Source organism: Mycteria americana, chromosome 5 (genome assembly GCF_035582795.1).
Source record: "Mycteria americana isolate JAX WOST 10 ecotype Jacksonville Zoo and Gardens chromosome 5, USCA_MyAme_1.0, whole genome shotgun sequence".
Classification (NCBI taxonomy): domain Eukaryota; kingdom Metazoa; phylum Chordata; class Aves; order Ciconiiformes; family Ciconiidae; genus Mycteria; species Mycteria americana.
In genome coordinates, this window is record NC_134369.1 from 35139445 (window position 1) to 35167394 (window position 27950).

The 27950-nt window shown below is 48.4% G+C and overlaps 1 protein-coding gene across 1 annotated transcript in view; it reads left to right on the top strand.

The window, feature by feature from the left end:
- Positions 1–8005: 8005 nt before the first annotated feature.
- Positions 8006–27950, top strand: part of SLC8A3 (solute carrier family 8 member A3) — a 94506-nt gene continuing 74561 nt past the window's right edge. Inside the window, exon 1 of the mRNA XM_075502903.1 lies at positions 8006–9800. Within this exon, the coding sequence (XP_075359018.1) occupies positions 8035–9800 (1766 nt within the window). The 5' untranslated portion in view covers positions 8006–8034. The remainder of the gene's footprint in view (positions 9801–27950) is intronic.

The window sequence follows — 27950 nt, forward strand, 5'->3', positions numbered from 1 at the left end:
AGCAGAGGAGTCGGCGCCTGTCGCAACCCCACGCATTGTTGGGTGGCTGCTCCGGGTTGTCTCCATCGGCTGCGGTCTGTGGAACAGGGAGCGGGGGCACCGAGTGGGTGACCCCGTAACTCCACTTCTTTGTTTTCCTCAGCCTCCTAAACCTCAAAGGAAGGACTTTCGGCCTCTTCGCTGGGCCTTTCACATCATAGGCACACAATCAAGGGTCTGAAGAAGGCGCTTGAAAGTACCTGCCCTCTCAATTTGGGGCCATTCAGGCTGCAAAGAATGGTGTTTTCAGACATGCATCGGTATTCAAGCACCCAAAGGCTTTAATTGTGTTTAGAAAGACATCTAAACGCAATAAAAAGACTGATGTTTGAAGATCTGCCTCTAAGTGTGCAACGGAGGCTTCCCAGCCACTTCCAAAAGGTCAGGACAGTGACTTTTTGCCAAATGGGTATGTGGTTGCCACCGAAGTGCTACAGTGAGCTCCCAGTGCAGTTTGTACTGAGTGCACTAACACTGGACGTGGTTGTCACGGGCAGGCTTGGACTCCATACCTGCACTTTTTTACTTTTTTACTGAGAGCACCGGCACAGGTTGCCCAGAGAGGTTGTACAGACTCCATCCTTCGTCCTTGAATATCCTCTGGATATTCAAAAGCCAACTGGATGTGGTCCTGGGCAACTGGCTCTAGGTGGCCTTGCTTGAGCAGGGAGGTTGGACCAGATGACCTCCGGAGGTCCCTTGTATCTTCCGTGTGAACTGGCCACTCGAAAGTACTACAAAACACCGTTCAGAAAAACAACAGTGAGATTGCATAATATTAATGAAAAGAAAAAAAGCCATCTATATCAGAGCAGATAATACTGCTTTTTAAGCAGGAGGATGGACACTACTAATCTATATGTCAGCCTAAATACCAGGTTTTGTTTTCTGAATGTAGAAAAGGCTACAGTTCTGGGGGAAAAAAATGAAAAGGGTAACACCTCGCTGTCCCTTAGCCTGAGAAATCTCAGACATACGGACGTGTATGGGGAGTGGAGGAGCAAGCACGCTGTGGCTCCCAAGGAGGCTGTGCTAGCCTGCACCATAAATAAGGACGGCTCTCAGGAGCGTGGCTGTGGCCGCCCACTGAAGGGTTTCACAGAATCACGGAATCACAGAATCGTATAGGTTGGAAAAGACCTTTAAGATCATCGAGTCCAACCGTAAACCAACCGTTTCCTTCAGCGTCTGCCTCCTCCTCCTTTACGTATCTGTGCACAGAGTGTAAACCGCAGCTCCTATAGCCATACATATCCATCTATCCTGTACAGATATTTTTCAGCTGGGGTGAGAGCGAGGATGTAAAATGCCTGGCCAGTCAAGTGCGGCTGGTGCGGTATTGGAAGGGGACGATTAAGTATGGGCATCTTTATGGGTTAGCTGTTTATGGCACTGCTTCTCCAGGAGCATCATGGATACTAAAATACAGAAAAAACATCATGGACCAGTTCCCCGGGGCAAGTTGAATGTTGGGAGGCTGCTCCTAGCCGTACACAGACTTGTGCTCTGTTTGGGTCAGCCCCTGGGATCACCGAATGTAACTGCGTCCCATCACGGCAGCATTTCTGTAAGGCATTAGTAGACTTGAGTCGTTATGTCAATTAACACCCATTTACTCTGCTAGAGTGGTAGGAACTACTCAAATTAGTAGAGACACCAGCTTGTAAATATTAAAAGACTTGCTACAAGAGCTGGGTTTTTTATGGTAGCTTTTTGCATGATCTTGAGAGAAAAAAAGGCTGCTTTTGACACATACCGAGGGGGTTATTCTGTAAGGCAGCTAATTCTGGGTTTTGGCATGTTTACTGTGAAGTGCAAAGCAACAAGCACCTACGGCTCCCTGCCATAACTTTTCCATAGAGCCGAACTGCGGGGATCTGTCATGGCCTAAGCGTGAGTTACAGTGCTTTTTTCCTCATAAAACCTAGCCGGTGCGTTCGTAGGGAGCTAAACTACCTATTGCTGTGCAATAACCTGTGTAAAGTCAGCTTGGGGTCCGTGGCTGTGCTCGTATCAGACAGGCGCGTGCCATCAGCGTGATGGTTTAAGGCCAGGTCTGTGCTTGGAAATTTGCATTTGTCTGACAAAATGGATCTAATTACACTGCTCTGGCTTTTGGCTTGCAGGTAAATCTTAACTTACACTGTGGGTACTCTTGTAGCGATGAGCAAAGGGCTCAATACCGTTTGAATGGAGACAACTGAAAAATATGCTTTGTTTCGTATTAAATATTTTGTTATGCTTTTATTCTGGGGGAGGGAGGAGTGTGAATTAGGTATAATACCTCTTCTGTTAAAACTCAGTTATTTGTGTTCTTTGGCAGAAAGGCTATAATTTCAATTTTTGCTGATGCTTATAAAAAAACCCGTGTGCTCAATCAAAAAGCTTTTATGTGTTTTGGAGCTGAGGAATGTGAGGCCCTGTTATTAAGCTGAACCTTATTTCTGTCTCCTCCAGCTTCTTCAGGGCAGGGCTATAAGATGACACTAATAGCAGCGCCGTATCCGCTCTGTTCTGGGACAGATGCTTGTCGAGTAGACAAAACCCTTGATCTTGAGATGTCTCTGTCTGGCCCTCGTGCAGCACCCGCACCTGAACGGGGCTCACCCCACGCTCAGATCTAATCAGCAGCCTTTCCTGGCCAGCCTCGAGTCAGGGGAGAGAGGATATATGGCCACAGATGTACTCAGTGGGTCTGGTTTATTTGGGGGGTGGGAGAGAGAGGGGAAGGAGAGGGAGGTGTCAGACAACCTAATCTTACTTGCAGGTCAAATCCAAAGGTTCTAGTTTTTATGACGGTTTAAGGGGAATTTTGCCTAAATTAGAAATCAATAGGGACTTAGAGGTTTGCCTTTGGTTTTGTATTTACTGAGCAGTCATCTTGGGAACTTGGTATGTGGAGGTTACGTGTTAGCAGCCATCACTGTGTTATGCTGCCTCTTGATTTGATTTCTTGTTGTGAATGGTTCCTTTTGAACGTATCCTTGCCATTAGAGTCGTGAGCAGCTGTATACAAAAAGCTAAATTATAAGGGATCAGTATAGCCTTCCCAGCTTCCTACCTCGCTATAGGTCCACAGCAGACAAACCATCGGTCTTCTGAAACTCAGCTATTATAAAAGATGTAAGCAGCTTGATAGTTGTCTAAAAGTCATTTTCTCTTGCAGGCTTAATTGTGACAAGCATGGTCCATGCTACTTTCTGGACTGTCTCCAGCAGTATTTCAAGAACTGATCTTTTTATTTATGGGTGCTATTTATGGATCACATGGCCATTGTCAACTCTGGTAGAAGAAGGAGTTCCCCCTGCTAAAATAACTGTTACGCATCTTCCCGGAGCTTCGCTAGTGAACGCTAGCTCATTCTGTTGCATGGATGCTTTCAGCTTTTTGTCTCCCTTTTGCATTGATTGTATGCTTTGAACTTATCCTACCGGATAGGGGACACTTCACTCACTACCACTGCCCTTATTTGCATGTATTCAATGTGAAAGTAATAGCGGGGCAGAGACCTGTGGGAGAAAATGATGTCTGATAGCAAAGAGCTAGTGGAAATCATGATCCTAATGGTATAAAGCCGAAGATCACCCAATACTTTTCACTGTTGCTGCAGCCTCCTGTTGTTTGCATCCCGCAGGGCCAGGGCAGTGGTGTTGCTGGAATGAGACCTCTCTGCGCCAGATGTGGATGTGTTTTGTCGCAGGGGTGTCGGAGGAGTGACACCGTGACGCCTCCTGGGTGACTAGCAGTGACTCAGGACTGTGCTGCAAGCCTGCCTGGAGGCTCGATCCTCGGAGCAGGACTCGTGCTGAAGGGTGGCTCTTGTCACAGTTAGCCCTGCTGAGATCAGTGCTGCTACACAGAGCAGCATCGGAGCAGATACGGGACGTGTCTGCTTCACCCTGCGCAGGCCAGAGCTACGTAGATCCCCTCCAGTAATTTCTGGACTGAGTTTAGTAGATGTATCTGAGAGCAAACTTGCACCTTGTATAAGCAACCGTGGTGACCTAGAGCTACAGAGTGAGTTTTAACTCTTCTGTCCTCTGTCATCTGAATGTTAAAACTGTTACCTCAATGTTTTATTAACAGCAGTTTCAAGACTTAATAGTTTTATTCTATATTGTAAAGCACTTTTGCACCAGTTCCCAAGGCGGCGGATGACAGTAAGAGTGCTTCACTGTGTTTTTCGGATTGGTTAGGTTAATGCTTTTCATGTTAATGAACACGTATTAAGATCTTATTAGACAGTGTGTGTGGGGGAAATGTTCCTGTTGATCCCACTGGGGAGTTTTCTCTGTGTCAAAGAATTGCAGGATCAGGTCATTATTGTATCATTTTAGAAAATGATTGTGACCTCCACTTAACGTTAGAATGTTTGTCAAAGCAAGTGAAAACCAGTGAAGAAAAGTATTCCCGAATTCTGAGATTTTAGTCTACAACCCATAGCCTGAGTTTGGAGGTCTGAACACATAAGCAGAGGCTACTCTAGTAGAGGTTGTTTTTGAAATAATATACGATTAGTTTGAGGAATAATAATAAACTTACCCTCTGCTTAAAATCAGATTAAAAATTTAAGAAGGGCTGGCAAGGTCCTGGAGTGTGTTGAGGAATGGCTAGCAATAGAAACCGTCTCGGCATTACAGAAGGTGGACAGTGTTAATTACAGAAGGTAGTTGTCCCACAGAGAGGGAGGTTGGTGGTAGCAGTGATTTATTTCAGAGGGCAGTTTAGTCATTGTACTATTCCTAGACAAGGCTCTGAATTTAAGTGATACTTAGACTCTTAAGTCATTTTTGAAACCAAATTTAGGTTCTTGAGTCACGTAGACGTTTTTGAAATTACTCCTGTCTTTCTGTCAGCCGTTTCTACATGGCTGATCTTGGAAGACACAGCACCTACTGGCTGTTGTACAGTTAAGTAGGAGCTGGGAGCTGGAAGTGTCAAAAGGTTGGTGGATACCTGCCAGCAATTGCAGTACGGAAAAGGATGATCTGATGTGCCCAGGGTGGTTTTGGAGCAGCTGTGCTTGTGCAGTTGGTCTCTGTGTGCGCCTCGAGTCAGAGGCACCTGGAACGTGTCATCTTCACTGTGCGTCCCACAGCTACCTTGCAGCCCAGAGAGGCTTGCTGCTCGTAGTCCCTCCGCACATGTTCACTGGCCCTTTCTCAGGGATTTCCCAACATCCTGCAGCCAGAGATCTGGTAAAATGCCATGCAGAGCGGGAGGGAAGACACGATGGGAGCGTCAAACTGAACCCAAGTTGTATGTGCTGGGTAGCTCAGTCTTCCGTGTGACCCTGAGCTAAGCAGGTAGCGAGGCGTTTTAACGAGACCTAGACCTCAAAGGCTGGGGCTGGGGCTGGCTAACAGCTCTCACTGGGGCTGAGGTCCCTCTGATCCCCGGGGGCTCGGTCAGGCACCGGGGCTGGGGTAGACAGGCAGATAAGTAGGCTAATGCGGGAGAATCTGTCTCTTCTGAATTAGCCCAGGTAGCGTGAAGAAGCGTATTGTTTTTTCATATCAAGGGTGTCAGGTATGGATTTGTGATCCTGATACTGCATAATCAATTCTCTCCTCTCAGCTGTGCTCTGTCAGGAGCGGTTTTGTTCATTTGCAGTCTTTGTTCATGCTTTCCTTCCTGTTTCGCTTGTCTTTATAGATTTTTATCTGAAAGTTGAAAATGTTTTTGTTGATATCGGGAAGATTGCACCTGCTTTTGGAAAGAGGCGAGCGACACAACATGATGATAAAATAGCCATTCGAGATGCATTTGCTAATGCTGATAACATTAAAATGTTGCCTGGAATATTTACAGTGCAAGGGAGAGGGGAGGGACCTCCTCAGGTGTTCAGGGGCCAGTTCATCTCTTCGAACGGCCACCATCTGAAGGTTAAGCATCTGCTCGAAATTGGCTGACTGGGCACCCTCTATAGACCGTGGAGAGAGAGGGGAAGGGACAAAATCCCTTCTGGAGATGTGTGTCTGAAATACATCTTTTGGGTCAGAACAGGGTGGGACAGGAAGGGACTGTCTCTTTCCTCTGACTACAAAGGGAGCCTGAGTGACTTCATTTAACTTACTGCCCAAGATTTAGATAGTTACAGTAGAGGAAATGAATCCCAGCCCTACTGATTTGGCAGTACAAACCTCAATGAAATTTAGTGGGAGTTAAGGCTCCTGAACCTTCCAAGTGCTGTAGATAATGCCACTATTAAGTTTGATGTTTCCTGTGAGATACTTGGCTGTGTCTGGACTCACAAACGTGATTTGTCAGCTAAGCCTGAGACCAAATTCTTCCAGTGGCCTGTTATAAAGGAGGGACAATAGTGTGATCCATGACAACTGAAGGGTTTATGTCCTGGTTTCAGCTGGGATAGAGTTAATTTTCCTCCTAGTAGCTGGTACAGTGCTGTGTTTTGGATTTAGCATGAGAGCAATGTGATAACACACTGATGTTTTAGTTGTTGCTCAGCAATGTTTATACTAAGTCAAGGACTTTTCAGCTTCCCATACTTGGCCAGCGAGGAGGTGCACAAGAAGCTGGGAGGGGGCACAGCCAGGACAGCTGACCCAAACTGGCCAAAGGGCTATTCCATACCGTATGGCGTCATGCTCAGTATATAAACCGGGGGAGCTGGCTGGGGGGCAGCGACTGCTGCTCGGGGTCTGGCTGGGCATCGGTCAGCGGATGGTGAGCGTCGGGTTTTTTTCCTGGGTTTTGTTTCTCTCTCTCTCTCATTGTTTTCATTACAAATTATTATTATTATTAGATTTTATTTCAATTATTAAACTGTTCTTATCTCCACCCACGAGTTTTCTTAGTTTTGCTCTTCAGATTCTCTGCCCCATCCCACCAGGGTCAGAGGGTGAGCGAGCGGCTGTGTGGTGTGTAGTTGCTGGCTGGGGTTAAACCACGACAGTTCAGAATCCAATTTTAAGTGGTGCAAGCCCTACAGCAATGTAGTCCATAAGCAACAGAAGCCATTATTGGGCAGTAATGTGCCAAATCTATGTGATACATTGACCAGCTCCTTTGATTTTGCATGGTATTTTAGGTTAGAGATTAATTTCAGAGGGTATTTGAAAATATATCAGTTTCTTAGGGATGCAGAGGGAATGTTGGTGGGTACGTGCATTTTGCTCTGTCTTCTAGGTTCACGAGCACAGCTTTTTCTAACTGTGGTGGTTTTGTAGGTTTCTGTGACCGTTTAAAAGCAGGATTATTGATGTAAAATGTGATTGTCCAGATCACAATGGAAAGGCTAGTGAAAAATGGCCTTTGGCGCTTTGCCGAGCACGAGTCCTCTGCCCTGTTTCTGGGCTGACATCTTTACCCCCTAATGTGGAGGCCCTGTGCCTCAGAAGCTTAGGGGAGCCCTAGGACCCTTCTGGAGACTCTGCAGCCTATTAGGAGGGGCTGGCTGCGGGGATGGTTTGGCCACCAAGGTACTCCGTAATTCGTACCTGAATTATGTCCAACAAATGGACTTCATTTGGAGATTGCTCACTGGCCTTTAATGGTGCTTCTTGTGTTGCTAGCGATTCCTTGAGTTGTCTTATCCCCTGGGTGGTGAGACAGGGGAGCCTTTAGATTTGGTTTGTTGTGCTGACTTGAATGCTGTGTGCTGGGGAACGCCATGGCATCATGAGGTGAGTGGCAGCTGAGCACTCAGTACTCCTATTGCACATGTTGTAGGTCAAGAGTGGGCTATTATATATATACACTTTTCCTCCGAGTTACTTTTCTAGCGATTGATCTTCATCTGCTGGGCATGTAAATGCTGCAGTTTGTTAGAGTCCCTGCTAAATACCTTCTTCAAAGTGACAGAGAGACAACCCCTGCATCTCTACCAGTACTCTTCAGTGGTGAGATACTGAAGTGCGTTTGGGTAAATTTTGCATCTTCCTTTTCTCTCATGCTTCCCTCCCCCCTCTCTGTTTTGTTTGTTTCAGGTTCTCGGCCTTTTTGGATCTACACAGTGGAAGTTGCATCTTGTGTATGGCGTGGTTAAGCTTGCAGCCTGTCACCTCGGCCTTCCTCCATTTTGGGCTGGTTACTTTTGTGCTGTTTTTGCATGGTTTGCAGGTGGATGCTGGCCTGACGGGAGACTCAACCAGTTCAGTACAAAACAGCTCGTGTTCAGGATCTTTTGACTGCAAGGAAGGTGTTATCCTGCCAATATGGTACCCAGAAAACCCATCCCTTGGGGACAAAATTGCCCGTGTTATCGTATACTTTGTAGCACTGATCTACATGTTCCTGGGAGTCTCCATCATTGCAGATCGTTTCATGGCATCTATAGAGGTCATTACATCGCAAGAGAAAGAAATCACAATTAAGAAACCCAATGGAGAGACCACAACGACCACCATTCGGATTTGGAATGAAACTGTTTCCAACTTGACCCTCATGGCTCTGGGCTCCTCTGCTCCTGAGATCCTTCTGTCTCTGATAGAAGTGTGTGGGCATGGATTCATAGCTGGAGACCTGGGGCCGTCTACAATTGTTGGCAGCGCTGCTTTCAATATGTTTATCATCATTGCCATCTGTGTCTATGTGATCCCTGATGGGGAAACCAGAAAGATAAAACACCTGAGGGTTTTCTTTGTCACAGCTGCATGGAGCATCTTTGCTTACATCTGGTTGTACATGATCCTTGCTGTCTTCTCTCCAGGTGTGGTTCAGGTCTGGGAAGGCCTGCTCACACTTTTCTTCTTTCCACTTTGCGTCCTTCTGGCTTGGATAGCAGATAGACGTCTGCTTTTCTATAAGTATATGCACAAAAAGTACCGTACTGACAAGCACAGGGGCATTATCATAGAATCAGAAGGTGATCACCCTAAGGGAATTGAGATGGATGGCAAGATGATGAACTCCCACTTTCTGGATGGAAACTTAGTGACTGTGGAGGGGAAGGAGGTAGATGAATCTCGCAAAGAGATGATCCGGATCCTTAAGGACCTGAAGCAAAAGCACCCAGAAAAGGACTTGGACCAGCTGGTAGAGATGGCTAACTACTATGCCTTGTCTCATCAGCAAAAGAGCAGAGCCTTTTATCGCATTCAAGCTACCAGAATGATGACGGGAGCTGGCAATATTCTGAAGAAGCACGCAGCTGAGCAAGCCAAGAAGAGCACCAGCTTGCATGAGGTGCGACCAGATGAACCTGAGGAATTCATCTCCAAAATTTATTTTGACCCATGCTCCTACCAGTGTCTTGAGAACTGTGGTGCCGTTCTCCTGACAGTGGTGCGGAAAGGAGGGGACATGTCCAAGACCATCTATGTGGACTATAAAACAGAGGATGGCTCTGCCAATGCTGGTGCTGACTATGAGTTCACAGAGGGGACTGTTGTCTTGAAATCAGGGGAAACCCAGAAGGAGTTCTCAGTGGGAATTATTGATGATGACATCTTTGAGGAAGATGAGCATTTCTTTGTGCGGCTCAGTAACCTCCGTGTGGTGGAGAGTGAGGAACCTCCAGAGCTCAGTAACTCGCCATACCCAAAGGCCATATTGGCTTCTCCTTGTGTGGCCACAGTGACTATACTGGATGATGACCATGCTGGCATCTTCACATTTGAGTGTGATGTTATACATGTCAGTGAGAGCATTGGTGTGATGGAAGTCAAAGTCCTAAGGACATCAGGTGCTCGGGGTACAGTCATAGTGCCATTTAGGACAGTAGAAGGGACAGCGAAAGGAGGTGGAGAAGACTTTGAAGACACTTACGGGGAGTTGGAGTTCAAGAATGATGAAACTGTGTAAGTAGCCCATTCGTTTCTGTTCCTGGGTCTAGTTTTGGTGTTTAACCCCACATTTTGCGTCCATTACAGGTGAATGCTGACAAGGGACAGGCTCCTTTCTTCAGCTTTCCTTCAGTTTCCCTACTTACCTCTTTCAGGCAAGAACCGACAGCAGGATTTAAGAGCTCAAAGCTCTTGTCCCTTCCCTCTTGGGAATGACAAAGTGACGCTTAGAAATACTGGGTGGGGGGGAGATAGGAGGAAAATTTATCATTCTCTGAGGTCCTGTACTAAAGCTAAGGGTTAACGGAGAGTTAAGGTAGAGAGAGAAGAAAGGGCAAGCTTTTACATGGCTGGGCAAATACGGGAAAGCCTCTTTTTGAACACCAAACATAGAGCGCACAGGAGTTTATTGCAATCTCTAGATGAAAAGTTTACAACAGTTATTTCCAGGCAAGCAAGACCTGCTCAGTAGACGTGAGGCTTCATTTTCACAGGAGCAGCACATCATACCTGTGTCCCTAGGCTGCCTGTGCAACTTGCAGGTCCCTGTGGCAGCTAATTCACAGCACAGGCACAGCTGTAAGCTGTTCTGCTGGACTTGTGAAATCCTTCCAGCCTTTATGTCCCTATGGTCTACCCATATTCCCCACGTCACCTTCTCTATGATCTCCCTATGTCTGTTCTTTTACTACCTGTGGTTTTTCCCCTTGTAAAATACCATGGCAATTGGCAATAATGGTCTAAAGCACTGCAGCTCACAGCCTGTCCATGTGGCTCCATGACCCAGTGTTTTCATACAGAATAAAGAAGGGAAGCAGAATAGTCTGCACCAGTCCTGTTAATTCAGCTCTTTTATTGCGTACAAAGTAGCTGATAGGAAGCTAGGAAGTAATAAAGACCAGACAGGCGATAATGTCTAATTGCTTTAAGTACCTGCTGTTAACATTAGTGGGGAATGAGAAAAATCCCTTAGCTGAGTAGGGAGAGAGAGGGGGGTGTGAACCTGGTGCTAAAACTCCCTAGTGTTAAGTGCCTAGGTTCCTCTTGTTAACACCTAATCACTTGAGCCATCAAAGGAAGAATTGTGCAGGCTTGCAACTGGCATCAGAGAAAGGAAATCTTTGTACCAAGCCTCCCAATACAGTACCCAAAAGGATGTTAATATATTAAATGCTATGGAGTAGGGATGCCCTAATTCAATAGCACCTTCTGCCTTAGCCCACTAAACCATTTAATCCAGCTAATATCCACAGTCCTGATGCTTGATTATAAGTACGTGTTGTTCCTATTAAAGGAAGAGAAGCTCCTGGTTGGCTGGGTTCAGCCACTATCAGAGATGGAAGAGGATCAGCTGTCCTCATCTGGCTTTTTCAGGGAGATGGGCCATGCAGGTTAGTCTCCTTAATTGAGCCGCAAGCTGATTGCTCTAGAAAAAGTGAAGAAGAATGTCAGCTGTGTGGTTACAGTCTCCTGTGAGCGGACTACCTAAAATATAATGGGTACTTCCTTGCTTCAGCCAGGTCTTGAAGAAAAGAGACTTTTCTTGCTTGAAAAAGACCCATCAGTGAAAGGCCAGCAGGTTTGGGGTACCAGCGAATAAGCCCATGAGCCATCTTACTGCAAACTGTACTCCCTTTCTTTTGTCTTCTGGCTGATGGAAGACGTCTTTTTGTCTTTGAAAAGTGTGGCAGAAGGTCAGAGCATACCCACATAGTTGCTTCACTTGGGTTAAAACAAATCACGTTCAGCAGGACCATGTGCATCCTGGTGGGACAGACTCTAATGAGAATGAAGGCAGTCCAGAAAACAAGTATGTGTAGGTTGCTTAACGCTCTGACTTGTGACCTAGAGAAGATGCCCTAGAGCACAGACAAGACATTTGTGGTGTACTTAAAACTGTGCCCACACCTAGTGCATTAATGTGACTTTCACTTCTGCATCAGAAGACTGCTGGGAACAAAGCCTGCTAGCCACAGTGGCCATGGAGACCATGTGGCTAGCAGAGATTAATTTCTTTTGAAGCTAGAATTAGTGTAGCTGGCTCAACATAGCACTTAAACTAATAAGCCTAACAAGGAGGGAGATCATGTCAGCTAGCAGGCTGCCTTTATTCACTCCTGGCTTTCATTTTAAATCTCCAGGTCTCCTGGGAATGGAGTTTTGGGCTGGAAACATGTGAAGGTAGTTTTCCGTAATCAGCCCTTGGCCTTTAAATTCAGTGAACACAGGTCAGTTGCTGTACTTTGCCAGCTCTTCTCTGAAGTGCAGGTGGAAGCAGCTGTAGAAATATGGAAGCAATAATGTGTGGATTTAATCTCTTCTCCCTTTTTTTGCTTTCTAAATCTGAATGTAGAAAAATAATTTTGAGCAAATATTTAGACTGCAAACAAATTTGAGGTGATTCAGGTCTGAATTTGGAGTTCAGACCCATAATGCTACTATTCCAACAAACGCTATGTAGTTTTGGTCAGCCCAGTTTGGGAAGATGGGTAGATAGGGTGTTTGGGACAGTTGTGCTGACCCAGAGGGCAGCATATGAGTGACTGGTCATGGTATCGCTTGGTACAAGGCCGTATGAAGACACTGGGTCACCAAATAGCCAGGGGCTTGCCTGGCTGAATATTTAAGGCCCTGCCTCTTAAATGCCTTGCCGCTGAGGGGGATCCACCACGAGGTACTGATATCCCCTGCCCACTGAAGCGGGGACCAAGGGTCCACAAAGCCCAGTGCAGAGCAGAGGGGAAAGCAGGCAGGCTATGATGGCCAGTAGACAATGCTAAGGACAGGGGGTCAGAAAGCGGTGAGAAGGTACGTGCTCCCCACTTCAGCTTACTGATTAGGCCCCTGCTTAGGGAAGGTGAAACTTGGGCTCTGGTTTCCACGCTGGTGTAGGAGCGGCTCGTGGATGGAGTCCTGCCTACCTCACTGCTTTAACCTTGTCCTTCTCCTCGTGGAGTCACTTTGAAAAGATTTTTGACTCGCGGAGGAAGGAAATTAATTAGCAGCATCTTGCAAACACGTAAGACGGTGCTAAGCTTTGCTGTGGCTACGCACGTATGCTAAGGATCCGCAGAACTGCAGCCACAAAGCAGCGCTGATCAGGGTAAACCGGAGGAGAGCAAAAGCTTCAGTTCACGCTCTCAGCTCGTTGTCTGACACACGAATTAAAAAACTTCAGCTTGCATTCTGCAGTGGCAGGTGATCTGTAAGTAGTTTGTAGGTCGGTCTCCTTAAGTGTAGCAATGGCTAGATTAATCTGAGGGGCACTGAATTACACAGCATCCTTGAGATTAAACTATAGGAGAGGCGCTACCATCTACCAAATCCCCAGAGCCAAGGATAAGCACTTTCCCTGAAAACTAAATGGAGAAGGGGTCTTCACTTAGTTTATTTTATCTTGTTATATTTATTGCAGGGTTGTTTTTAAGAGGCTTTCCCTAAAATACGTGGGACTAAAAAAAGCTGAGTTGATGCAAATGTTACAGAATGAGAGGGAAATGGATCCTGCCACCGGGTCTTGCTTATTGCCTCTGTGATTCTTTCTAGACTAACACGGTCAAAGTTTCCTTACTCACGTTTGGGTGGGAGCACAAGAGAAAGCAGCCTGAGATGAGGAGGCTTGAAACAATGCCATTATTACTGAAAGATGGTCCCATGCAGTGTGTGTGTGTGTATGGGTGTTGGATAGCTATAAATCAAGCCATATAATCTTGAACGCTGTCATCTGTCGAGAAGGGAATTGATCAGGTCTCACATATTTGATTATGCTGCCTCTTTTTCAATGCATTTGTTATTTCTGAACTCCTGCTCCAGGGAGGGTCAGATATGACCTAAGCAGCTGAAGCAGAATCCTAGCTCTCTTGTTGACTAAAAGGAAACTCTTAAAAAAAATTAAGTCCGAAACTTAGACTTTTTTGCAAGATGACCGAATGCTTTTCTATTAAATGATTTTGTACGGAAATAAATGTTAGGTTCTTGGAGGTATGAAAATGTAGAAGAATGATTGACCCAGCTGCTTTATCATGTCCAAGCAATAAAGAAATCATTAAGAGCCAGCAGCAAAATGTGAATTGGGTTTTAAAGGATTTTCTTTTCGCATAATAAAGGGAACTCCCAGCAAGTCATTAAATTTAATTTAAATTTTCTCTCTTTAAATTGTTTCCTCTGTTTAAATTCATATGGAAATTTGTCTAGGTCTTGTGTATCTTCCTAAACTTTCTAAAGCAAGTTACTAGTAGCTAATTGATATGCCAGCTAGAAAACAAAGTGAGAAGTTCTGCTGTGGCCATGTCACTTGCAGCAGCTATACTGCGTTAAGGTTTAGGCCAGAAGATCTACTTTGTTACTTGCCTTTGCTGGTTGCTCAATTGCTTGCAGGACGTGAAGGCTACGAGTCCGTAGTTCTCAGAGTATTGCTTGCAGCTCAGGAAGGAACCGGGTGTTGAGAGATGCTGTGGTGTTAAACTGGTATTAAATGGCCTGCAAAGCCTCTTTGCAAAGCCAGCATGGCCGAGCTTTGGTAACATGTGGAAACCTGCAGTCACTTATCTATGTGTGTGTTAGGCAGAGCTCTCAATAACAGAAGGGCTGTCTCCTCCATTTGTACAGAGACTGCTGGAGACAAACATATTAAGCCTGCCTTGCTAGGCAGTGAGGTTTTTTTTTTTTTCCTTTAGGATTTGGGCAGGATGTTGTGTGCAAGTTGCACGTTGCCTCTCCTTGTCTGCTTCTCCCCGGAGAAGCCCCCAGGCTCTGCGTGTAGGGCTGTGGCTGCTCCACGGAGTCACCGAGAGCCTTGGGCTGTGTCTGAGCGCGTGCTTCGCTCGGTCGGGCTGGTCTTGCAAAGTGCTGCCATGACACCGGGCAGTGGAAAACCACATGCATTTCTTTCTGTTGGGGGCTTCAGGCATTTTCTGGCGGGGGGCTCATGGAGCGTGCATGTACGTATGCGAGTGAAGGCCAGAGCTGTGCCAGAGGTGTTCCTGTGTGGGTCAAGCTCGGGCTGGAGCTGTGCCCCAAGGGCAGTGGTTGATAACTGCCCCAGGCGGCCACCACTGCCGCTGCTGCCGCCCTCCCTCCCGTGTGTCCTGCCACCCTTGTTCGGTGGGAAGGTCAGTATCCCGTCCTCCTCCTTTTCCTCTCCTGTCCACCCACGCTTGGACACAGAGACACCTGAGCCCTAGCCCCTTGCTCACGGTCCCGCTGTGGTGGCTGTTAGCTTCCCCCAGCAGATCTGGTGAAGGTGATAGTGGAGAAAGGTGAATGGCGGTTTTCTGTTTGAAGGACGTCGTACTGAGGTTTGGTGTAATTAATTGTCCTGCCTTTTTGCCATTCAGCGCTGGAGGAAACTGTCAACTTAATTTTTTAAGTTGATCACCTACGCAGTCATGGTTGTGGCATTTTGAGGGGGAATGCTATTAATGATACTTAGCTCTTTTGCATGGTGTTTCATCAGTAGATCTCATAGCACTCTGCAAAGGCGATTGAGGGACGTTATCCCCATTTTGCAGATGGCGGGGAAAAAATACAGAGAATGTGACTTCTCTTTCCTCTGGATTACCCAGCAGATCAGAGGCAAAGACAGGAATAAAACTGATCTCCCTGAACTGCTGGCCTGTGCTCTATCCAGAAGACGGTCTGCGTACATCAAGCCTGTAATTTCCTGTTACTCAGGACCACAGTGAATTTATGCAGATGCACTGACCTCTCCCCAGCCATTGCGAATTAGGTTGGTACAGGTATAGGCAGTAGCTGCAATATCTCACTATTCCCCCAAACTGTCAACAGTAACTGTGGTTTTGGGTGCTCATTTTCCCAAATTAAATTTTGGTCACATGACATGGAGGTGTGCTGCATCTGCAGACCTTGGTTTATTTATATCAGCTGTGATGACTCCAATTAATGACCGAGGTCATAACAAAATTATTTTGGTAATCTAGTCTGAACTCTTGTTCAACAGCTCTCATACACCACGCACTGATCCTAAGGCTCTGGGCTCTGAGGAGATCATCCCTCGGAAAATTAAGACTCCAGGCAATGAGAATTTGTTGTGTGAGGCTGATGGTTTCCTTCTCTCAGGGCATGCTTCCTTCCCATTAGAGCCTTCTTGAGATTGAACTTGAGATTGAATCCTCCAAACTCTTCTCCAGATTGTTTCTGTCAGTGGGTAAGCTCCTTCTGGCTTTGTCTTCCTACACCTTCAGATAAATTAGAAGTTCTTGATTCCTATTTTAATTCGGATTAAGGGAAAACAGCAGCAGCTGTCCTCCAGTTAAAAAAACTTTCCCCCACTATGTTGCCAGTGGTAAAAGGCTGTTGTATTTGCTTCTTGCTGTGAAATTCTCATGTCAGTGTTCTTAACAGTACCAGTTTCTAATTTAGCTGAAGCCCTTTACACACACACATGCACGCTCTGGGTTTCTGCTGTAGTCCCGCTGTGAAGTCTAGCTGGTGTGACCTGCAGGGGATTAGTGTAAGGTGTCAGGAGACCGTTCCTGGAGCGTACGTAAAATCAGCCTGCAGAAATGTGAGACCGTGGCACCATCCTGGGAAGAAGAGAAGCCCTGAGCTGACCTTTACCTTCTGAGATAGTCCTGTTGGCAGATGGGGGGACATACTTGCCATCTGTCCATGAAGAAGGACAAATGACATCCTGTCTTGGAGACTGTGACTTCTTGCCCGTCAAAGGAGGCATTTGTATGAGTTTATGTGGCAGCATTAAGCAGGGGAGGCCTGGGACGCCAGCTCAAAAGAGAGGCATGTGGTAGAGATCGGCTCTTCAGAGCTGGTGTGTGCTCTGATCTAGCAGAGGAGCCCCTGGGAAGCTCACGGGTTCCTCAAGTAGGAGGCCCTTGGAAGGGACATTCTGGGAGGTATCAGAGAGGGCAGTGATATTCCTAGTTTAGAGCGAACGCAGCGAAATTCACCCTGCTAAATGGCACAACCAAGTTTTGGGTGTGAAAACAAACAACAGACCAGAACTGATCCAAGATAAAACAAGTCTGCTGTGGCTTGGGTGAGTTTTGCCTCCTTTACTCATACTGACTCACGCATTTCTGCGTGGAGCACCTTTGCAAATGAGTGGCTTAGATATCGTGCCCTTTACACACAGGTTTGCAGAGGCACAGGTGGTATTTGTTTCCCACCTGTAAGAAGGAGGAGAAGGCACAGTTTGAATGATACAGCTTCAAGGGATAAGAAGAGATGCTGGTGGCAAGGCTTGATAGACCATATATCACCTCAAGTACCTGCTGGGTGTTTTTTTTACTTACAGCATCATTGTACTGTGTCTGTGACTTCTAACAGATCAGAGTACCAGCAAAGTTCCTGAGTTAAATACGGGCTTATCCTTTCCTAAATGAGATGAGGAGAACAGCAGAGTCTAAAATCTCCCCAGCCAGAGGTCCTCCAGCACGTTTTTGTTGTGGCTAATCCTGGTGGAAGGTGGCAGCTGTTTCAAATAAGAGATGATTTACCTGTTGCTAGCAGTGTGGCTTGTTTCTTATTTACCTCATGTCAGGATAAAAGGTGATAAGAGAATTTGCTATGCTAGCTGATAGAAGCACCAGGGACCAAGTTCATCCTCCGTTTAGCTTCAGTGAAAACAGCAGATTTAAAGCTGGGAGGAATGTGGACTGGTACATATTTACAGCTGTCTTAGCAGATGGGCTGTTGACAGATGAGGCCCCTCAAGTCTCTGCCTGGGTGCCAGCACGTCCTGCTGCGAGCATTTCAGCTGAAGCCAGTCCTGGTGTTGAGCAGGCCCTGGCCGCTCGGCGAGTCAGGCCCTTTGGGTGGGTTGTGCTGGAAGGGCAGCGGGGTGTAAGGCTGAACATCAGACAGGACCAGTTCTTCCTGCCAGGGTTTGCAGGACCAGTCCTTAGGAGGCCAACTGAGACGTCTGCCGAGCTGCCTCGAAGCCTGAGCAGCCTCACGTGGAGCGTGGCGCGGCCCCGGAGCTGGACCGCAGCGCCTGGAAACCCTCCTCTGGACATCACATCCCTGACAGCCTCCCCTATGTCCCGCTGCTCTCCTTCCGGGGGCTGGCGTGGAGTCCTTCTGGGTATAAAGGGCTGGATGCTCTACCCCCTGTGAGCAAAAGCCGCAGCTCTGATCTCCTGGTCCTTCTGTTAGATTGTGGAAGATGTCCTTCGGTGTTTTTAGGTGCTGGGGAGGAAAGAGGCTTTTCCTCTCTCCCCTGTTTGCCTCTCCAAACGGAGTTTCCAGGAGTGGTTGGTCCTGCCCGTGCTGCAGCTGCTGTGCTGAGTGCGTCGGAGATGGCTGTGCTGCTGCTGCGCCTCTTTGGTGCTCTGTGTGAAAGTATGTTGTTAAAGTAAAATGGGGATTACCTTTTGTGCCTCTGTTTTTCTTTCCATGAGATAAGCAACCCAAATGGGTCCTACTCTCATAGAAATCCACCCCCCCACCCTCCCCCCGAGCACTGTGCTGCTCTGCTTTTATCCTTTAGAGAAAAAGGCATGATAAAGCTATCAATATTTAATGCAGAAATTCTGCTCCGCTTATCACTGCTTTACCTGTCTTCCCTCCGGGGTTGGTCTCACCTTTACCTCATCTGGTTGAGAGTTTTGGCTTAATACGACTATCTCCACCTCCCTTAGTAAAGACAACTGGACCATGACGCTGTTTAGGAAGGATGTGCCAGGGCCGGTGTATTGACTGTGCAAGACTAAATAAGCACTGACCACTCTGTTTTCTAAGACATCAGAAATGCTGCTTTATTTTGGGGTGGATTGTGGTTAGCTTTGATAGCCCGCATTAGTTTTCTCTTTCTGTAGTGGAGCTGGGGAGGGAGAACACGTGAATCGGCAGTTTTTCTCAGGTGTGTCCTGTTAGCTGACACCACCGGAGGTGGGCAGGGCTGTGAATAATGCAGAACCACAGCGAATGGACTTTACGAGCGATAACTGCTTGCCTAGCAGCCAGGCTCCCAGGGTTTGATTAGCTGTATCCTGCAGAGCAATACCTGAAAGCTGTAGCAGGGTGGAGCATGTCAGATGCCTGGCTACTGCTGGTGTGCGAGGCTATAGCACTGTGGAAGCGTGAGGAGCTCTGTGCGCTTTATCTCAGCGGCGACTGTAGTGCCTGTCCTGTAGGAAGATCTTAATTTTCTATAATTAGCAAGTTCTTGGCGTAACTGTCTTTCTTGGTCTTTTTGCAGCCTGACGAGTGGAGCGGTGCTAGACGTGGTCTGTGGGAGTCAGAGCTGATGGCAGCTTCAGGAGGTCATTAGACTTTGTGATGGGCAGTTGGTGCTGGCTTTCTGTTGAGGTGACTAAAAAAAAAAAAAAATAGGCTCCGGGGCCTGATTATCCCATCCTTTGTATGGTACAGAGCAACAAAAAAAGGCATAACAGATGTGACATCTCCCCTGGCTTGACCGTAAGTAGTAGACAGCAGTGTCGGAGCAGGAGAGGAGAAGTGCTGGGTGCTTTCCCTGGTGCACAGCCCCCAGAGGAGAGGGCGAAGAGCAAAGGAGCTATTGCTTTTGGTGCTGGGAGAGCATCAGTATGTGGACGGGTGGGTTTTTTCTTCCCTGAGCTCCGTGGGGAGCAGTAGGTCCCACGTGTGTCCCTGTGCGGTGCTTCTGGCTGGCCAGGAGCCTGAGGAGGTGAGGTGCCACAGTGCAGAGGTGGCTACTGGTGGTTTCGGGGTACTGGTCCCCGGTGTGTTGCCTGCAGGCAGGCTGCACTGGGACAGCAGGGCAGCTGCTTTTGCAAGCCTGGTGCTGCAGCTCCCCTGGGAAGATCTAGTTCACAAGGAAAAACTGAATGAGTCCGGACTAAAACAGAGAGCAAAATCCAAGGGTTGAAATAGGCCCCTGGGAGGATAGCTTTGGGCGCCCAAGTGATGGCGGCGTGACCAGCCTCGGGGGAGCGAGCTGCCTTGGCCGGGGGTCGCTCTGGCTGTCTCTAAGGGACCAGGGTTGCCTTTCGCAGCTCTGGGGCGTTTGAAGGCAGGACGAACGGATGGGCAGGCGGAGGGGGGAACCTCGCCAGCATGCGCTGTAATGACTGGAGCCCATGTTTGGTCTGGCCTGGGATTATTAATGCCTTGCCTTTGGGGACTGCTGCTCAGGGTCTTTTCTAAGGAGGCTGAGACGTTCCTCGTACACATAGTCTGGCATGTGACACCTCATGTGGCACTGTATCTCCTGACCCTGTGCTGGGAAGGGAGCCCAGCAGCCACCCGGGCAGGGGGCAGCGACTGCCCTCGTCGAGGGATTTCTCCCTTGTGGCGCGGGGCTGTCCCGGGCGGCGGGCGAGGGAGTTTCAGGGGGCTGCGAGCTTGCGGGGGAGAGGCCCGAGGAACAAGTATGCAGCAACAACAAACTTTTGCTAAGGGCACCTCCCTTCCAGTTCTGGGGGGAGATGATTTTTTTTAAGTGAATTACTGCATAGAGTGACAGCCCGCTCCCTGGAGGGTACATCTAATGGAATTATAGGGTATCTCTATCTTGTTCTGGGCGGTGAGAGCTTCCTCAAACCACTGCCCAGAATGCTTGTGAGACACCCTATAATTCAATTAGAAGTACCCTCCAGGGAGCATATAATTATATCGTATCTATGAAACATAATGACAGCCCCCTCGTATCACATGGTGAGCAACTCTCTGCTGCTGCCCAGAACCTTTCACCGGTAAGGAACTAATCTGCTTAGCGCAGATTGAACTCGGCAGCGTACAGTGCTTACCCAAACGCTTGTGAAGGGAATCCCTGCCAGCGGAATAAACCTGTTAGCAGCACGTGAGCATCGCTGCTCCCACGTCCCTCTTCCCAACCCTCAGACCACTCCAGCTGGGGATGCTTGCCTCCACCCTTGCCATCCTCTCTGACTGGTTTGGTCTCTGAAGCTTCCTGGGAATTTTGAAGGATGGGAAGTTTTCTTTAATCCTTTAAACTTGTCTTTTATGCCCCTTGTTGGGTAGTAATAACCTGTGATACAGTGTGCTGAAGGGATTGAGCTCTGTAATAGGCAGTGTCCTGCCTTCCTGCTGATACCCTGTAAAATTTTGATACAAGTTGATATGCTCCGGAGAGAGAAATAATTGTAGTGCCTGTTGAAACGCAGCCACCTCCGGTGTGAACCACAGCATCTGAAATGGTTTAAGGCTAGAAGTGAGGAACACCAAACTTGACCACAGCATAGGGAACTTCCGTGGGGTACTGCAATTCCAATTAACTCTCAAGAGAGACATCAGCTTAAATCAATCTGCAGAAACCTAGAGAGGGAGGGCAGGGTGGGGCCTTGGAGTGACTTTGAGTACCTAAAGAAATCACATGGAAGAATTTCCTTCCCCACAGTAGAAGTCCACTGGGAAACAGTGTCGGCTGCCTCGTGATGGAAGGATACCCCTAGTCCGTACAGGTCTGACAATGCACTGCTGAGACTGTACTGACCCCAACCCTCCTGTAGTTCAGCAACTTCAGACGGTTCTCCGAGAAGGTTCATCCACCCACACGAATAATTAAACCCATCTAACTGTCGCAAGATTGTAGCTGCTGTGAGTACTGTTGCGTTGCTGGCTGTCAGCGCCAAGGTGTCTCTTTACCCTCGAATCCCAGAGCTCCAAGTGAGCTGGACACCTCTGGAATACAAGATGGAAGCAGGGAAGAGGGCAGGGAAGGGACCTTGGAGAGATGACAGAGGCAACGGGTGAGTGAGGTTTGCTTCTGCTAGGAGGCAGGAGAACATTGTGCTGACCTTGAGGGCAACAGATCTGAATTCCAATATGTGTCCTTGACTGGCGTTTTGGGGGTGAATCACCAAAGGTGGAGCAGAGGTGTGTTTAGATGGCATTGCTCTTTCCTTGGGGACAATTACACGGGGAATCACTGGCCAGCAGGGCCCTGGTGGGGGTATGTCCAGGGCTCGAAGGAGCTTAGCTGTGAATTGCTAAGTACTCTGGCGAAAGGCAGATAGAGAACAAGGTGGTTGTAATGTGAAAAAGAAATGGATGAGAGTTATTTGCCGAGAACCACAGGGGCTTGGTCTTCTCCCCTAATGTGGGGCTGGGGCTTGGTTTCTTGTTGCAAGGCCAGGACTTCAGTCAGTGGGGATGTCTTAGAGGTGGATTGAAATGTATCTCCTAGTTCATCCTCCACTAACTGGTAGGAGAAACTTTCAGCCTTTCTGAGGCAAGCCAAGGGAAGGAGGAGCTGTTTTCTGCTTCCTGCTCTTTCCCTGCTGCTGTTTCTACTCTGCCCCTGCCCCCCTCGCCCCCTAAAAAACCATAGCACCTTGGAGCCTACCTCCTCCCACTACCTATTTCCAGTGAATGCTTCAGGTCACGCTGGGAAGCCATCTGATCTTTTTCAGGCAGCACTGCCTTTAACTGAGTATGACTTGGAGCGAAGAGAGCAGCAGTATCCTTCCCCATGCACATCTTCTCCTTACCTCTTGGGCATCTAGGTATCTGTACTGGCAATCCGATCCCCCAACTCCAAACATTGCAGCAAAGCAAGAGATTTGGCATGAAAGAAAATGTTGAACCATTGTGTAATTCTACAACTACCTGAAAGGAGGTTGTAGAGAGGTGGGGGTCAGTCTCTTTTCCCAGGTAACAAGGGATAAGGACGAAAGGAAATGGCCTCAAGTTGCGCCAGGGGAGGTTTAGACTCGATATTAGGAAATTTTACTTCACTGAAAGGGTTGTCAAGCATTGGAACAGGCTGCCCAGGGAAGTGGTTGAGTCGCCATCCCTGGAGGTATTTAAAAGACATTTGGATGAGGTGCTTAGGGACATGGTGTAGCGGTGGTCTTGGTAGCGTTAGGTTTACGGTTGGACTCGATGATCTTAAAGGTCTTTTCAACCTATACGATTCTGTGATTCTGTGTAAATCCTGGCGGCTCTCAAGGACCATATCCTTGTCTGGAACAGGAGAGAGATTTGGGCAAACAGTTGTGGCCGGCTCTTCCCTGGCTGTGTTAGGGCTGTGTTCTCACCACAGCTCTGGAGTAACTCTCACTGCTCACCTGCATTTGCACAGGGAAATCGTTGCGGAGGATCACCTTGGTTTTCTGCTCCTAGGGAAACCCCTTTTACCAGCTGGCTTGCGCTTCACTTGGCCTTAGAAACAGTTACATGCTTTTTCTGTAACAAAGTGGTGGGACAGTAGCACGCCCAAGATTATCTGACCTCCCGTAGACAGAGCATGGAGAGTGCTTGCGGAATATTGAGGTAATATTATTTGGTTACTTCAGGCAGTTTCTTGTATCAATTAAAGGTATTTTGTGTTTATATTTCCCCTTTCATATGGAGGGATCCCAAATTGCTCAACAAATTGGGCAGGAGGATCATTTTATCTACCAGGTGAAAGCCGGTGCCTGTAGGCACGCTGCGTTTGGCAGCCTGCCGCGGTGGTACCACAGGGCAGGGGGTGATCGGGGCCAGGCAGTGCCCGGGTCGGGCAGGTTTGGGGCTGGCATGGTCGGCGGCAGCGTGCCCGTCCCACGAGGAGGGGTGTGCCGCTCCTGGGGAGCGTGCAGTGACTGAGGTGCGAGCGCCTGGACGCTGAGCATCCTTCAGTGCTGGACGGGTGAGGAGACAGAGAGTTTGTGTGGTGCTCGGTTGAAAACACAGGCTCCGGAGAGCAGGGCGGTCAGCACGGCTGGGATGCAGGGACTCAAAATGCATGCTTTTCTTCGGCAAGAGCACCGCTGCTGCGGAAATCACAGCCTGCCTTCCCGCACGGCCGCCGAGTAGCACCAGGCGCTGGGGACAAGGCCTCCCTGGGGTGGCCTGTCCAGGGTCGCCTCTGAGATGCTTCAGTCGCTGTGCCCAGAAGGGGCACGTCGATCCTCTTTGGGAACAGAGACAGACTGGTGGGCTTTGTGTCATGCTGTGGCACTGCTGCTCCCGCAGCCCTCTCCGAGGAGCCCGCTTGGATCTGAATGTCAGCTATTGCTGCGAGGCTCCTGCAGGGGTGTGGTGCCTCACCAGAGCTCTGCCATTTAAAGCATCAACCTCTTGCTAACCCCTCAGCAGCTGTGGAAACATTGATCTGTTTTTACCTGTCTGTAACAACTGGGCACACTGTCCCCTCTCTCTGTCGCACGCACACCACGTACATTGTGGGCAGGAGGTGGTGCCGCTGTCTCCTCCACTCATGCTGCCCATACTGTCCCCAATAAGGACCTGCTCCCAGACCCTGGTGAGTACCTCTGTGAATTGCGGAGACTGAAGACCCATCCATAAAGGTGGCATGGTCTTGCTTACAGCCTGCTCGTTAGCTGATGTCAGGGCGTGTGATGGGAGTACGTGCCCATCTCAACTTGTGCAATAAGCCCTTACTCACCCGAGCCTCTCTCCAGAGACCGTTAGGGTCCGTTAGCAACTTTAAATTGCTTTTAGCCTTGACCAGCCTGAGAACCTGCAAGGAAAAGTGAAGGACAACCAATTCGGAGTGGATATATGTTAGATTGTGCTATTTCTAGGTGCGGGAAGGTGACTGGGAACAGTCAGCATGAGTTTACCATAGCAGATCATGCCTGACTAGCCTGATTGCTTTCTGTGATGAGATGCCTGAGTCGGTGGCCATGGAGAGAGCAGTGGGTGTCATTTACCTTGGCTTTCAGTTTTTGATGTGTTCTCCCATAGCATCATTATAGCCAGACTGGGGAGATACGACCTTGATAGGTGACTACAAGATGGATTAAAAAGCTGTCTGGTCTGTCAGGCTGAAAAGGTAGTGGTCAGTGCCTTGAGGTTTAACAGGTAGCCAGTTCCTAGTCACAACCTTGAGGAGTCAACGTAAGGCCTGAACAGTTCAGCATCTTCATCCACGCCAGGGATGATGGGGTGACATGCAGCCCTGCCCCAGTGAGCCCATGGGGACCGTGGTCCAAGGGGAAGGTTGGTACACTGGAGTGTGGGTTGCTGGCTGGAGGGGCCTCGGTGTGCAGCAGAAATGGGCCAACAGGGGCCTTGGGAAGCTGGGCAAGAGAAATGCAGGCCCGGTGCCTGGGATGGGGTCAGCCGTTGCCCAGGTGCGGGCTGGGGGCCAGCTGGCTGGGAGTGGCTCTGCAGGGAAGGAGCTGTGCTGCAGGGAACAACTGCTCGGTTCGTGCAGCTTAAACCAAATCAGGATTGAAGCGGTGCTTTGACTTATCAGCGACGTATAATTAACCAGCAATCAGAGAGGATCAATATCAGCAGCACAGTGGAGAAACCACAGTGCTGGACGCCTGCGCGACGCTGATGTTCAGCTACCGATTTGAACATCAGTGTAACTGATCCCCAGAAGTGATGCTCACGCACAGTTATGTACCTCCATGGTGTTCCTGTCTCAATGGCTGTTGCTGCCCAGGGTGGGCCCTGTGAGACCCCACGGACCTGGGGGTCCCTGTGGATGTCAGTCAGCAGCATAGCACGTCTTGAATATTAGCCCAACAAGTCACTGCTACTGACTTGGGATTTTGCAGGCAGTGGTAGAGGTTTATTCCCTGTAAAAGATGGAAGTAGCTCTGGCCCTCACTGGGATGTCAAGGGAAGGTCTCCCTCAGCTGCCCACCTTCTCTCCTGCTCCGGGGGATGTCCAGGCAAAGCTGGTGAGCTAGAATTTCCCACCCAATGTCTATTTTGTGCCTTTTGCCTTTCTGAAACAGGCGAGTGCTCTTAGATGCTGACCAGCTGAGGTGTTGGTTACTAGACACATAGCAGAGCTCCTGGGGAGAGCACAGCCCTGCGGCAGCAGCTTATATCCCAGTCCGGCAAGTGTCCTCCTTGCTGAACCCCCTGGGCAGCGTTAGAGGATATCCCTTTGCATGATGGCTGTGCGTGGTATGTTTTCACCATGTGCTGTTGATTTTCCATCTGCACAGCTGTAAGAAGACGTTGTCTTCTGGAAGTGGCCAAGGACATGCAGCAATGTACTCTCTTGGTGATCTGTTGCTTTGACCTTTGGGTGGTGTTTCTAAATTTTAAGAGTCTGGCACACACTGAGAGGTTGTGGGGGCAGAAGCAAGTGCCCCTGGGCTACGCCGTTGTGTGAAACTAGCTGGGGCCCAGCAGTAGTGATCCCAGAGCATGTTTCTCTTCCAGACACTGGCATTGTAGCAGGTTTGGCAGAAAGGGAGAAAAAGCAGGAGAAACATTCCAGAAATAATAGTCACAAAAAGTTCTAATCATAAGGAGGGGAGAAGCACCATCTTCTTGATCTCAGATATCATGTATTTCATGTGGAGTAACACAACAGCCAGCCTGGCTGTCTTTCAACCCTGATGTCTGGTTGATTTCTTCTTTTTTCTGTTAACATTCAATTTTAAATAGAGTAGTCTTCTGAGGGCCTGAGCTCAAGCCTCTTGCATGTGATAGAAAGACTCCTGCAGTTAGAGGGTGGAGGGAATTGTGTTAACCGTCTCTTTGCTGGTATTTGCTGTTTTGTTGGCAAAGTTACTTCTGTGTCGTTTGGACTTGATCGGTTGGAAGAGCAGAAGCCATGCAGTCATGGCAGCTTGTTTAAAGCTTCTTTTCTCAGGCAGTCCAGGTGTCTCTAGATGGCCGTGTGCCATGAGGACATGTCAGTAAATAGCCACGAAATTGGGCTATTTACATGAGATTTTAACCAAGGTCTGCCAGGGCTGGAGTGCAAGTAAGCACTGAAATATTTAAGTCCCCTATGGAGTGGAAGGACTTTCTTTTCTGAGCTGAGAGGGTGTGGAGATTTCACAGGCCCGGAAGATGAATGTGTGAGATATTCTTTGGGAACGTCAATTTTTTTGGTGGTGTTTCTTTGTGAAAAATGGAATAAAACAGCAGTTTAGACCCCTTTGGCTGCACAGCATTTTTGTTTCTTGCAGTAAGTTGGAAGTACAATAAGAAGCAATGAGGAGATGCAGCAAACGGTAACCCCTGCCATTAGAGGCCTTTCCTGCAATTGTTGCTGCTCTCCCTGGGTTTCAGTGGGAGCAGGAATTTGGCTCTTCCCTTGGCTTTCTTGGCCTGGATGGAGATTGGGAAGTTTTCCTGCAAGTCTTACAGCTGTGGCTACATACTTCAGTCATGGGAGGGGTTAAATCTCAGCGATCAGGGTTGGAAACGTGACATCGGAGATTAGATCTAGAATTCCATTTTGCTGGTGCACTGATAACAGGATCTTATCAGCCTGCCACTCTGATTACCAACACTCGCTACTGCAGAAACTGAGAGGGAGAGATGGGAAGTGGCTATTGATTGGCAATCAATAGGGACGGAGGTGCTTTCATCAGCCCCAGGGAAGGTGGCACATTCACCTGCTAATTGCAGCCTGCAAATCCCAGAGGGGATGCTCTGGGCCCTGGGTATTGGCATGGCAGCTTGTTGTGCTGTCAGACCAATGCTAGAAGAGATCAGTCTTGAAATTAGTGCTTTTGGCACTGGCCCTGTGTAAGCTGTGCCATCCTGTGACAGAGCCACCCACGCTCCAGCCTAAGGTTAGCAGCATTGACTGAATTCATCAAACATGCCCTGGGAGGATGGAGAACAACTGGGCATTGTACAGTGGGGCTGACTCCCCTCACTGTTCGAATACTGATTCTTCATTAAACAATAGGGGCTTGTGCAGTTGGGAATAGGACCAAGCCTCCATTTTTCTTGAAAGAAGCCAGACAGAGTTTCATATTCTTTTTTCTCTCTTTTTCTCTGTGTATACTCTTATATGCATCTTTTATCTCCTCTCCTTCTCTAGCCCTCCTTCATTTCTCAATTGGCTTGTGTTTTCACCTCCAAGTGCACCTCGTGCTTCATATGCTTTAAAAGTCCTTGGAGAAAGGAGCCAGGATTGGCAAGTAATGCAAATATAAGACAAGCTGAGGAACATCATACATAATGTTGGTGTCACCTCCAGTAAGCAAGTTTTAGGAGATCAGAAAGGGCAGCCTCTCATACAGCCCCTTGTATTCAGCACGCCGTGGTGGATACAGACTGGGGCGCAGATGGTCCCTAAGTTCCTGGTGACTGGAAGCCGGAATACCGAGGTGAGACCATCGCGTTCCCTTCTGCTCTTTCCTGAATTAGGCTTGATGCTGGGGGGGCCAAGCTACGTCCTGCCGTCGCTAGTTAGCCGTGCAGAGCACGGAGTGCTGCACCCTGACGCAGGACCATTAGTGGCAAATTGGGACGTCGCCGGGCCCAGCTAAATGGTGTTTAATGCTCAGTACACGTAAGCAG